The 12,354-nt window shown below is 46.4% G+C and overlaps 1 protein-coding gene across 10 annotated transcripts in view; it reads right to left on the bottom strand.

The window, feature by feature from the left end:
- The window catches only part of FAM227B (family with sequence similarity 227 member B), a 1,159,103-nt gene that overhangs the window by 812,533 nt on the left and 334,216 nt on the right, over nt 1-12,354 (bottom strand). For all 10 annotated transcript variants that reach the window (XM_063926021.1, XM_063926018.1, XM_063926017.1 and 7 more), the window contains one exon: nt 9,654-9,752. In XM_063926021.1, coding sequence (XP_063782091.1) covers nt 9,654-9,752 — 99 coding nt within the window. The remainder of the gene's footprint in view (nt 1-9,653; nt 9,753-12,354) is intronic.

The following is a 12,354-nucleotide window of genomic DNA, read 5'->3' as shown; positions in this document are numbered from 1 at the left end:
CTTGTGCAGTTGTGTGATTGTTATGTGTTGGTGATAATACTCTATGAAATCTGTAATGAATTGGAACAGTAGACAATCTGTAGCATAGCATTCCTGGTATACATTTATGGTTGGTGATTTATAACAGATTATAGTAGTTTTACATGATGCATCTTGCTGAAGGTTTAAAGTCAAAGCATACTTCCTTTTGTTACTGTAGTCATGTGCTTGTAGCAATGGCAGGCTGATATGTGTGGTTCTTGTGATGATTCATATAGCATAGCCAGCATACCATATGCTCTGGTTATTGAAATACTGAGTTTGTTTGGAATGTGAAATTGAATAAGATGGTTCTAGGAAGTTGGATTGGAATGTGGAATAAGATTAGTTGGTTTGTAAGAAATGGCTGCTGCTGGGTGTTTTCCCCTCCCCCTTTGAACCATGTGTTGCAGTCTTTGGAATCATGGGAGTTTTCCCAAAATGGAGTCTAGCTTCTGTCCCATGCGGTACCATTGTGTTGTTGCTGGGTGTTGTGTATATAGGGACAGCCAGTATGGGTAAGCTCAATTATTCTCTCCACAAAGATTCTCAGCATTGACTAACTGCGCAGCAATTGTTCCTCACATGTGTAAGTTTCTCTGCAACCATATTGTCTTATTGTTATTGTTAGCCATTCTCTCTCCCCCTCTCTCTCCCCTCCCCCTTAAACGTACTTGTGTCTTTATTGTATTTTATGTGTAGTTACTTGGTTAGATATTCTATGTTATCTTGGTAGTGTATAAATTGTAAAGTGTATTCTTTTGCAAAGTGAACGTTCTCATTCTCTCACTAAAGGCGTTAGAACCTTAGACCGGTATTTGGTTGATTATTGTATTACTAAGGGGTTCTCAGAGCGTCACTTACGCTCATACAGCTTTTGAACTAATAAGGTTACACTGTGTTGCATTTACACCCTATCATTGCACGAAGGTTTACTGTATAGATACATTGTTCAAGGTATAGTTGTTAAGGTTTAACTCTGTGAGCGTCTGCGCCGCTGGTGATCTCCTCGTGGTCTCAAGCATCCGCTACGCTGATAGCATACCATTACGTTAGTCGGCAGCCTATAGCGTGCCTGCCTGTACGCTCTTAGCCGTGAGAGAACGTGCCGCTCGTGCGTCTCGACCACGGCTAAAGCGTTTGGTACGCAACGTGCGTACTCTTACGGTAGTCCATACGCCAATAGCGTACTGTGTTCTTTAACCTTTTAGAGGGATTTAAATAAGATAAATATTATAGACATTGTCAGAGGAATGAAATGCGCCATTTTAGAAAATCTATCCACCAATATCCAGATGGTATTTCGTTCCTTCAACAGGGGTAACTCAGTTATAAAATCCATCGAGATATGGGTACAAGGCTTTTCAGGTGTGGATAACGGATGTAGCAGACCAGGTGGTGGACCCTTGGGATTTTTTGTGTTGGGCGCATTTAGGACAAGCAGTTATAAATTCTTGAACGTCAGTTCTAAGACGTGGCCACCAGTAGGACCGTTGAATGAATTCAAGAGTCTTGTGGACCCCAGAGTGACCCATAAAAGATTAAGCATGAGCCCAAGTTAATAGCCGTTTCCGGAGATTTGGGGCAACAAATGTTTTTCCAGGCGGGGCTACAGGAACTGAAGAAATCTGAGTCATTAAGAAAGATGTTGGACTTACAATAGCTCACTTTTTAGATCATTGGATTCAGAAGAATTGATGGATTGGGAGAGGGCATCAGCTTTCTTATTCAAGGATCCTGGGCGATAAATGAGCTTGAAGTTAAACCGGGTGAAAAAGAGAGCCCATCTTGCTTGCCGCGGATTGAGACATTGAGCTGTTTGAAGATAAAGATTTTTATGATCGGTGTATACTGTGATGGGATGTTGAGCTGCTTCTAAAAGATATCTCCACTCTTCGAATGCTAACTTAATAACAAGAAATTCCTGCTCCCCGATGGCGTAGTTTCGTTGGGCAGGCAGGAATCTTCAAGAATAATAACCGCATGGATGGATCGTCTTGTCCTCGGAAACTTGGGATAAAACAGCCCCAACTGCCTCTGTGGATGCATCCACCTCCACGAGAAATGGACGATTAAGGTCAGGTTGATGAAGAATGGGAGCAGACGTGAAGGCTTGTTTCAAATTGAGGAAGGCTTTAGCAGCTTTAGGAGTCCAATTCGAGGGATCCACTCCTTTACGCGTTAAGCCCATGATGGGTGCGACCAAGGTGGAGTAACTCTTAATAAATTTCCTGTAGAAATTGGTGAAGCCAAGGAAGCGTTGAATCCCTATGAGAGTCATGGGAGCTGACCAGTCACGAATAGCTTGAACTTTGACAGGATCCATCTGTAGCTCTGATCCGGAAATGATGAAACCCAAAAATGGAACATTTCTCCAATTTACAGTATAATCAATTCTTCCTCAGACGAGTTAACACTTCCTTGTCTTGGAGACGATGGTACTCTAGATCTTTGGAGAATATTATGATATCATCTAAGTATACAACCAAGCATTTATAGAGAAGATCCCGAAAAAGTTCATTCACATAACTTTGGAAAACTGCTGGAGCATTACAGAGATCATACAACATTACAAGATACTCGTAATGCCCATCCCAAGTATTAAAGGCCGTTTTCCATTCATCCCCTGCATGGATTCTAATCAAGTGTTAGGGTCTCCTGCCCTGTGCTGCCACGTCGTCATGGCAACCGGGAGACAAGTGCTAGTGGAGTAACCTGAGCGCAGCTGATACTCCGGTTCGGGTCTTTTGCTGTGCAGTGGTTATAGGCTCTGTGCACGGCAGGGGATCCGGTGCTGGTTTTTGTGCTCATAGTCTGTGAGGTCTGAGTGGGGCGTGGACAGCACCTGCTTTATAAGGCCTCTTTTCAGGGTAAGCAGATGCTGCTGAATCTCTGTTGGTTAGTCAGTTCATGAAAGTTAGCCAGTACTGTGTAGCTTTGTATTTGTTTGTTGCTTACTGCAAATAGGCCTGGGGATTTGGTATTACACTCTGCCAATCCAGACCTAGCAGTAAGACTGGAGTCAGTCGTTTAGCTTGCTGGGGTTCTGTTATTACTCTGTGAACTTAGCAAGTTTGCGGCTGTATTATAACACTTGCCTGTCTAATCCTGTCTCACTGTGCTAGGTGTCAGGGGTCAGTTTAGTGGCAGTAAGCTTAAACCTGTGCACTGCAAGTGAGAATCAGGATTGTGGAGGCTCTCCTTGTGTTTATCATTCCATCTCTGACCAAGGAGTTTACTGCCACACCCGTTGGTAACCCTTTAGGGTTTTGCTGTTGCCCTTAGCAACAGCATTTCGGGTTCTCTACGTATTAAAACACAACATCTTGCTTTTTACATCTGAGCAGTTCTAATACAAGGGAGATACCCAGTTCCTTAGCCTCTGGGCTTCTCTGTTCACTGTGTGTGTATTTTGTTACCCTATCACCTTCTGTGTACGTTATGTCATATTCCCCAGTTTGTCTGTGAGTCCATTTGTTTTGCATAACAGTTCAAACACCAGTACATTCCTGCAGACACTGGAGTGCATAACAGTTCTGACACTAGTACTTTCCTGCAGGCACTGGTGTGCATAACTTATTCAGCAGCCTAATACTCCTGTTGAAATTTTGTGGGAATATGGAGCATACCCCTCAAAATACGTTGCAACAGGTGGTCGATCAGGTGCAGGTCCTGACTCGACAATTTAATGATTTGTCCATTAAAATGCACACCTCCCAGGCTGCTGGCGGAGCTCCCGCAGCAGCAGCACCTGCAGGGGTTAAGGAGCCGAAAGTAAATCTCCCGGATCGTTTTTCTGGAGATCGCTCGCAGTTCTTTTGTTTCAAGGAGAGCTGCAAGCTATACTTCCGGCTTAGGCCTCAGTCTTCTGGGTCGGAGATTCAGCGGGTGGGCATAGTGATTTCCTTGCTACAAGGAGACCCACAGGTCTGGGCATATGGGTTGCAGCCTGACTGTCCGTCGCTTAAAAGTGTTGATGCTTTTTTTACGGCACTGGGCATGTTGTATGATGACCCTGACAAGACGGCCTCAGCCGAGGCTCAGATTTCGATCCTTAAGCAAGGGCGAAGGCCAGTTGAGGTTTACTGTACGGAGTTTCGGAGGTTGGCCCATGATACCCAGTGGAATGACCCAGCCCTGAGACACCAGTACCGAAGAGGTCTTTCTAACCAGATAAAGGACCAACTGGTACAATATCCCTTGCCTGATAGCTTGGATCAGCTCATGCAGTTATCCATCCGGGTGGATAGACGGCTGAGAGAGCGTAGGCTTGAAAGGGAGACTGAGATTTCCTTCCTTCCCAAGGGAACCTCAGACTCTGAGGAATTTTCTGAGGAGCCTATGCAGATTGGGGCTACCCGCCTCTCCTCGCGTGAGAAGACGCGGAGGAGACAGCAGGGGTTGTGTTTGTACTGTGGGAATAAAGGTCATGTGGTAGTATCATGCCCAGAAAAGCCGGAAAACTTCAGGGCCTGAGGGTGATGGGAAATATCCTGTCAGGCCAGAAGTCAGAATTTCCCAAGAAGACTTTTATCATTCCGGTGACCTTGAAGATCCTCGGTCAAACTGTCAAGACTGAGGCCTTTGTGGACAGTGGGGCCGACGGGGTTTTTATGGACCGCCAATTCGCCCTAAAACACTCTGTTCCCTTAGTACCCTTGGCATCGGAAATTGAGATTTGTGGGTTAAACGGGGAACCATTATCCCAAGGTAAAATTACCTCTTGCACTAGCCAGATTTCTTTGTTTATTGGAGCCACACACTCTGAAAAATTGTCCTTTTATGTGACTGTCTGTACTTTTGCCCCATTGGTGTTGGGGTTACCCTGGTTAAGGGCCCACAATCCTCAATTTGACTGGGTCTCTGGGGAGATTCTTAGTTGGGGTACTGATTGTTTCAGGAGTTGCTTGAGCCTTCCAGTCAGGCTCTCGCAGCTAAGTTTGCCAGGATTGCCAGGGTGTTATGCAGATTTTGCGGACGTGTTCTCCAAAAAAGTTGCAGAGGTACTACCTCCCCATCGCCCCTATGACTGTGCCATTGATTTGTTGCCAAATGCTAAGCTTCCCAAGAGCAGGTTGTACTCCCTGTCACGTCCTGAGACTCAGGCTATGGCAGAGTACATTCAGGAGAACTTGGCTAAGGGATTTATCAGACCTTCACAGTCTCCAGTTGGGTCGGGGTTCTTCTTCGTGGGTAAAAAGGACGGTTCGTTGCGACCCTGCATCGACTTCAGGGAATTGAACCGTATCACGATTAAAAACTCATACCCACTGCCTCTCATTTCGGTCTTGTTTGACCAGCTTCGTACTGCCACCATTTTTTCTAAGATTGACCTACGCGGTGCGTACAATCTAATCCGAATAAGAGAGGGGGATGAATGGAAGACTGCCTTTAATACCCACTCAGGGCATTATGAATATTTGGTGATGCCTTTTGGGCTCTGTAATGCCCCGGCAGTCTTCCAGGATTTCATGAATGATGTGCTCAGGGAATATTTGGATAGATTCTTAGTTGTATACTTAGATGACATCCTAATCTTCTCCCATTCCCTGGAGGAACATCGGAAGCATGTACGCTTAGTCCTCCAGAAACTCAGAGACCACCGGCTTGGGGCGAAGCTGGAGAAGTGCGAATTTGAAGTTCAGCAAATCGCATTTCTAGGATATATTATCTCCCCAGAAGGTTTCCAAATGGAGGGTTCCAAGGTACAGGCAGTCCTGGATTGGGTGCAGCCCACTAGTTTGAAGGCGCTTCAGCGTTTCCTGGGCTTTGCGAATTTTTATAGACGATTTATCGCTGGATTTTCGTCTATAGTGGCGCCCTTGGTGGCACTCACTAAGAAAGGGGCGGATGTTGCTCACTGGTCTTGTGAGGCTAAAGCGGCTTTTGCCCGTCTCAAAAGGGCATTTGTTTCGGGCCAAAGGTGCTGCGACACCCAGATCCAGAGCGTCCTTTTGTGGTGGAGGTGGATGCCTCTGAGATGGGTATTGGGGCAGTGCTTTCTCAGATGGGAGTGTCTGATAATCGCCTTCATCCCTGTGCTTACTTTTCCCGTAAATTTTCGCCTGCCGAGATGAATTATGACGTGGGTAACCGGGAATTGTTGGCTATTAAGGATGCACTCGAGGAGTGGAGACACTGGCTTGAGGGGGCTAAGTTTGTGGTCTCAATTCTCACTGACCATAAGAATCTGGCATATTTAGAGTCAGCGAAGCGTCTCAATGCCAGGCAGGCACGATGGGCTTTGTTTTTTGCTCGCTTTAATTTTTTGATAACATATCGCCCTGGGTCAAAAAACATCAAGGCTGATGCGCTCTCGCGGAGTTTTGCTCCAATCCAGGAGACCACCGAGGAGCCGTTGCCCATTGTTTCCCCATCATGTATTAAAGTGGGCATTACCCAGGACCTCTTATCATTAGTCCTTAGAGCACAGGAGCAGGCTCCTCCAGACCTTCCGGTAGGTCTTTTGTTTGTGCCTCCTAGGTTAAGACAGCGAGTGTTCCTGGAATTCCATGCCAAGAAGTCGGCAGGTCACCCGGGTATTGCCAGAACTCGGGAGTTGCTATCTAGGGCGGTGTGGTGGCCCTCGGTGGCTAAGGATGTGGATCAGTGGGTTCGGGCATGTGACATCTGTGCCCGAAATAAGACTCCTAGAGGGGTTCCTGTTGGCCCATTACATCCACTCTCTATCCCATCTAAGCCATGGACCCACATTTCAATGGATTTTGTGGTGGACTTGCCCAAATCCTCGGGGATGACAGCCATCTGGGTTGTCGTTGACAGGTTTTCGAAGATGGCGCACTTCGTTCCACTGGTTGGGCTGCCATCAGCCAGACGCCTGTCTGAATTATTTATGCTGCATGTTGTGCGTCTCCACGGGTTGCCACTTGATGTGGTCTCTGACCGCGGATCCCAGTTTGTGGCCAAATTCTGGAGGACATTTTGTTCCGATCTCCAGATTTCTGTCAGCTTGTCGTCAGGCTACCATCCGCAGTCTAATGGGCAGACTGAAAGGGTGAACCAGTCCTTGGAGCAGTTCCTCAGGTGTTATGTCTCCAAGTGTCAGACTGACTGGGTTGCTCATCTGTCCATGGCGGAGTTTGCCTATAACAACGCGGCTCACTCTGCTACAGGGATCTCTCCCTTCCTTTGTGTGTATGGGCATCATCCTAAGGCCAATTCTTTTGACCCCCTGGACTCCACGCCTGGTGGTTCCTCTGTGGTTTCGGTCCTTAGAGGTATTTGGCGGAAAGTGAAGAAAGCCCTTGTGTCTGTGTCATTAGTGACCAAAAGGGTTTTTGATAAGCGGAAAAGACCCTGCAGCTTCAAATTAGGAGACTTCGTCTGGTTGTCTACCAAGAATTTGAAGTTGAGACAGCCATCTCATAAGTTAGGGCCCCGGTTCATCGGCCCTTATAAGATCACCAGGGTTATCAATCCGGTGGCATTTCAGTTAGATCTGCCCCGTTCTTTGGGTATCAATAAAACATTTCATTGTTCCCTTTTAAAACGGGCGATTAGTAATCCTTCTTCCAGTGGAAGACCTTCCCCTCTTCTGATACGTGGCCAGAGGGAGTTTGTTGTTGAAAGGATTCTTGACTCCAAGGTGGTTCGGGGTCGGCTGTCATTTTTGGTGCACTGGAAGGGGTATGGCCCGGAGGAGCGGTCGTGGGTGCGCAGTTGTGATCTTCATGCCCCCAGACTGATACGCTCTTTCTTCTCGCAGTTCCCCGATAAACCCGGTGGTAGGGGTTCTTTGACCCCTCGTCAGAGGGGGGGTACTGTTAGGGTCTCCTGCCCTGTGCTGCCACGTCGTCATGGCAACCGGGAGACAAGTGCTAGTGGAGTAACCTGAGCGCAGCTGATACTCCGGTTCGGGTCTTTTGCTGTGCAGTGGTTATAGGCTCTGTGCACGGCAGGGGATCCGGTGCTGGTTTTTGTGCTCACAGTCTGTGAGGTCTGAGTGGGGCGTGGACAGCACCTGCTTTATAAGGCCTCTTTTCAGGGTAAGCAGATGCTGCTGAATCTCTGTTGGTTAGTCAGTTCATGAAAGTTAGCCAGTACTGTGTAGCTTTGTATTTGTTTGTTGCTTACTGCAAATAGGCCTGGGGATTTGGTATTACACTCTGCCAATCCAGACCTAGCAGTAAGACTGGAGTCAGTCGTTTAGCTTGCTGGGGTTCTGTTATTACTCTGTGAACTTAGCAAGTTTGCGGCTGTATTATAACACTTGCCTGTCTAATCCTGTCTCACTGTGCTAGGTGTCAGGGGTCAGTTTAGTGGCAGTAAGCTTAAACCTGTGCACTGCAAGTGAGAATCAGGATTGTGGAGGCTCTCCTTGTGTTTATCATTCCATCTCTGACCAAGGAGTTTACTGCCACACCCGTTGGTAACCCTTTAGGGTTTTGCTGTTGCCCTTAGCAACAGCATTTCGGGTTCTCTACGTATTAAAACACAACATCTTGCTTTTTACATCTGAGCAGTTCTAATACAAGGGAGATACCCAGTTCCTTAGCCTCTGGGCTTCTCTGTTCACTGTGTGTGTATTTTGTTACCCTATCACCTTCTGTGTACGTTATGTCATATTCCCCAGTTTGTCTGTGAGTCCATTTGTTTTGCATAACAGTTCAAACACCAGTACATTCCTGCAGACACTGGAGTGCATAACAGTTCTGACACTAGTACTTTCCTGCAGGCACTGGTGTGCATAACATCAAGTTATAAGAGCCTCGAAGATCAAGTTAACTAAAACTGTGCCCCCCTTCACTTGATCGAACAATTTAGGGATCAGCGGAAGTGGATACCGATTTTTGATAGTTATCTCATTGAGTCCGCGGTAGTCAATGCATGGTCACAGCCCACCATCTTTTTTCTTGACAAAAAAGAATCCGGCCCCTGCAGGAGATGACGATGGTCTAATAAAGCCTTTGGCCAAATTCTCTTGTATGTAGTCAGCCATAGCCTGAGTCTCAGGGATAGATAACGGGTAAATTCGACCTCTGGGAGGAGACCTACCCGGCACCAAATCAATCGGGCAATCCCATTCACGGTGAGGTGGTAAAGAATCTGCCCCTTGCTTACTGAAGATGTCTAGGTAAGAATGGTAAACTATGGGTAATTCGGAGACATGAACTGAACGAAGAGGTTTAACTGAGGCCAAACAAGCATTGGTGCAAGATGTTCCCCAGGACTGGATCTCCATAGTTCGCCAACAGAGTTTTGGATTATGTTTTTGTAACCAAGGTAATCCGAGAATCACGTCATGAGAGGTTTTGGGAATCACGGGAAAGGAGATATATTCAGAGTGTAATATCCCACCTTCATTCTAAGATAAGTAGTTTGAAAGGTGATTATGCCTTCAGGGATTCGACTCCCATCCACCGCCATAACTGAAATTGCCTGTTCCAAGGGCACAGTCCGAATCTTAAATTGCTGGACGGTGGGTGGTGACTATCTGATCGCAGACCTCTGCAAATTTGCAGCACAGCGATCAGGTCTGAATTAGGCCCATAATCCCTTAAATGTATGGCAATGCATATTATGTTGGCACTTTACAAAAGATAATAATAATACTGTAATTTAAATACCTAATTTCTTATAAAAATACACTACCTGCTAGTTTTAACAAAACTCACCTTAAACCTCTGAAGAAAAAACCACCAGAAGCAATCTTGAAATATGGCTACTGAGTTGCCAGACAAAAGAAACTTTGACCATGTTTTTCCACTTCCACCCTAAGGATGTTAAGTAATAGAAACAACAAAAATATTATGGATTTTTTGTGAAAACCATACCACAATGCATGTAAAATGTTATGTAATTATACTGTAGCTTTTATTTTTTGTATAATCACTATTTATTAGTAAACACAAATAAAAAGAAGCAATAAAACCATTTTGCAAAGCAGACACGTGAGTGCAGTTTTAGCATGATCAATAACGTAAAAGAATAAATAAAAAAAGGTAAGGGGTAAAGAAGGGCAAGAACAGAAGGTGAGTGGAACACAGATCCGAAAAGTAAAAGAGAAGGAGAAGAAGAGGGTCGGACTAAAATATTTCTACAGGTAACAGGCCCACCCTAAATCCCTATACTGTAACTAGTATATACTAGTATACAGTGTCGGACTGGGGTATGTAGGGCCCTCCGGGGGAATGCAGTGGTAGGGGCCCATGTTTAGGGGTGTGGCCTGTCCTAGTGGGGGTATGCCCAGTCACCACATTAGTTTGCCTAACCATTTTGCATGGTTGGTCCCTTGATAAATATACACAGTAAATACTGTAGTGCATGCATGATAATGTACTAGATTAATAACAGCACAGTCTGGAACCTGATCCGTAGAGGGGGGGTCCCCCAGGCAGTAGGGCCCACCTGGGGTTTCAACAGGCAGTCTGTATCCGTGCATCTATGTATGAAACAGAGTAAGTATATATATGAGAGAGGGAATGTGTGTATGAATTTTTACTTATGAGAGGAGTTTATGAATGTAGAAGAAAAGGAGTTTGTGTCAGTGTGTATATGTATAAGAGATAGTCTATTTGTCAGTGAAGACAGATAGTGCTAAACAGGAACACTATAGCAGTTCCCTATACTAAAAATCTCAGATACCAGCATAAAAGACAACATATTACAGTACATTAAAAACATCTGGTGACTAAGAATAGTATAAATAAAATTCTAACAACACTTTGCACTGATATAAATAATCTTTCATAACCTTCCTCTGCCACAAGAATACTTTTAAAAGAGCTTATTCAAGTCCAGGGCAGCCATTACTATGCCTCCATTCTTAATAATGCTTTGGAACTCTTCCTGAAGCTCTAACATACTAAATGAACCCGGCATCTCAGTCCCATTGCTGCAGTGCATGTGGAGTGCATTTACATCAAATGCAAATGGACTTGTGATTGCATTGTGCAACCAATTCAGAATTTTGGCCAGTGTAAAGGGCCCTACTCACTGGCCGACCCGCCGCCGAGCTGCCCGACGGCGGATACGGCCGACGAGCGACCCGGCAGCGGGGGGGCAGTGACGGGGGGAGTGAAGTTTCTTCACTCCCCCCGTCACGCGGCTGCATTGAAGTGCAGGCAAATATGGACGAGATCGTCCATATTGGCCTGCATGCACAGCCGACGGGAGACCAGCGATGAACGAGCGCGGGGACGCGCATCGTTCATCGCTGGAGTCTCCACACTGAAAGATATGAACGAGTTCTCGTTCATTTATGAACGAGATCGTTCATATCTTTCCGAAAATCGGCCAGTGTGTAGGGCCCTTAACTCACTCCTACAGTTCCCTGAGCGTTTTTTTGTTTGTTTGTTTGTTTGTTTGTTTGTTTGTTTGGTTGGTTTTTAGATGAGGAAGTCATGAAATATGGGGACTTGTGACAGTGTCCAAAAGTAACCTGTAAAGAGCTGTATTACACAGTAGTTTGGCTTATCATGTGATCATACAATCCTCAGTAGTAACATTAAAACCACCTGCCTAATATGGTATAGGACCCCATCTTTCCCTCAAAACATCTCTGACCCATTGAAGCATAGATCCACAAGACCTTTGAAGGTGTTCTTTAGTATCTTGCAGCAAATCTTTTAAGTTCTAAAAGTTGCAAGGTAGGGCCTCCATGGCTCGGACTTGATTTTCCAGCACATCCCACAGATGCTCGATTTGCTTGAGATCTGGGGAATTTGGAGACCAAGGGGGTCATTCCGACCCGATTGCTCGCTGCAGTTTGTCGCAGCGCAGCGATCGGGTCAGAACTGCGCATGCGCTGGCGCCGCAGTGCGCCGGCGCATGGCAGCTTTCGTTACCTAGCGATCGCCTCTGAGACAGAGGCGGTCGCCGGGCAGGAGGGAACTGAACAGCGGCGTTCCGCCGCCGTTTAGGGGGATCGGTCTGGCCAAGGCAGGCGTGGCCGGACCGTTGGGGGGAGGTGGGCCGTGGCGGCTGTGTGACGTCTCACGCAGTCGCTGTGGCCAGCGGGAGCGACTAACAACTCCCGGCCAGCCGCAGGAGCAGCGCTGGCCGGGAGTTACTCCTCAAATACAAAGGCATCGTCACTGTGCGATGCAATTGTATTTGTGAGGGGGGGGGGGGGGCTGGACTGACATCCGGGGCGGACTAACCCTGTGCTGGGCATCCCCCCGCATGTCAGAGAACATGATCGTAGCTGTGCTAAATTTAGCACAGCTACGATCAACTCGGAATGACCCCCCAAATCAACACCTTGAACTCTTTCTCATGTTCCTCAAACCATTCCTGAACAGGGGGGGAGATGTACTAAGCCTGAAAAGTGATAAATATCACTGTGATAAAGCACCAGCCAATCGGCTCCTAACT

Source organism: Pseudophryne corroboree, chromosome 6 (genome assembly GCF_028390025.1).
Source record: "Pseudophryne corroboree isolate aPseCor3 chromosome 6, aPseCor3.hap2, whole genome shotgun sequence".
Taxonomy (NCBI): Eukaryota; Metazoa; Chordata; class Amphibia; order Anura; family Myobatrachidae; genus Pseudophryne; species Pseudophryne corroboree.
Note: the sequence above shows the minus strand (reverse complement) of the source record. Positions and strands in the feature narration are given on the sequence as shown.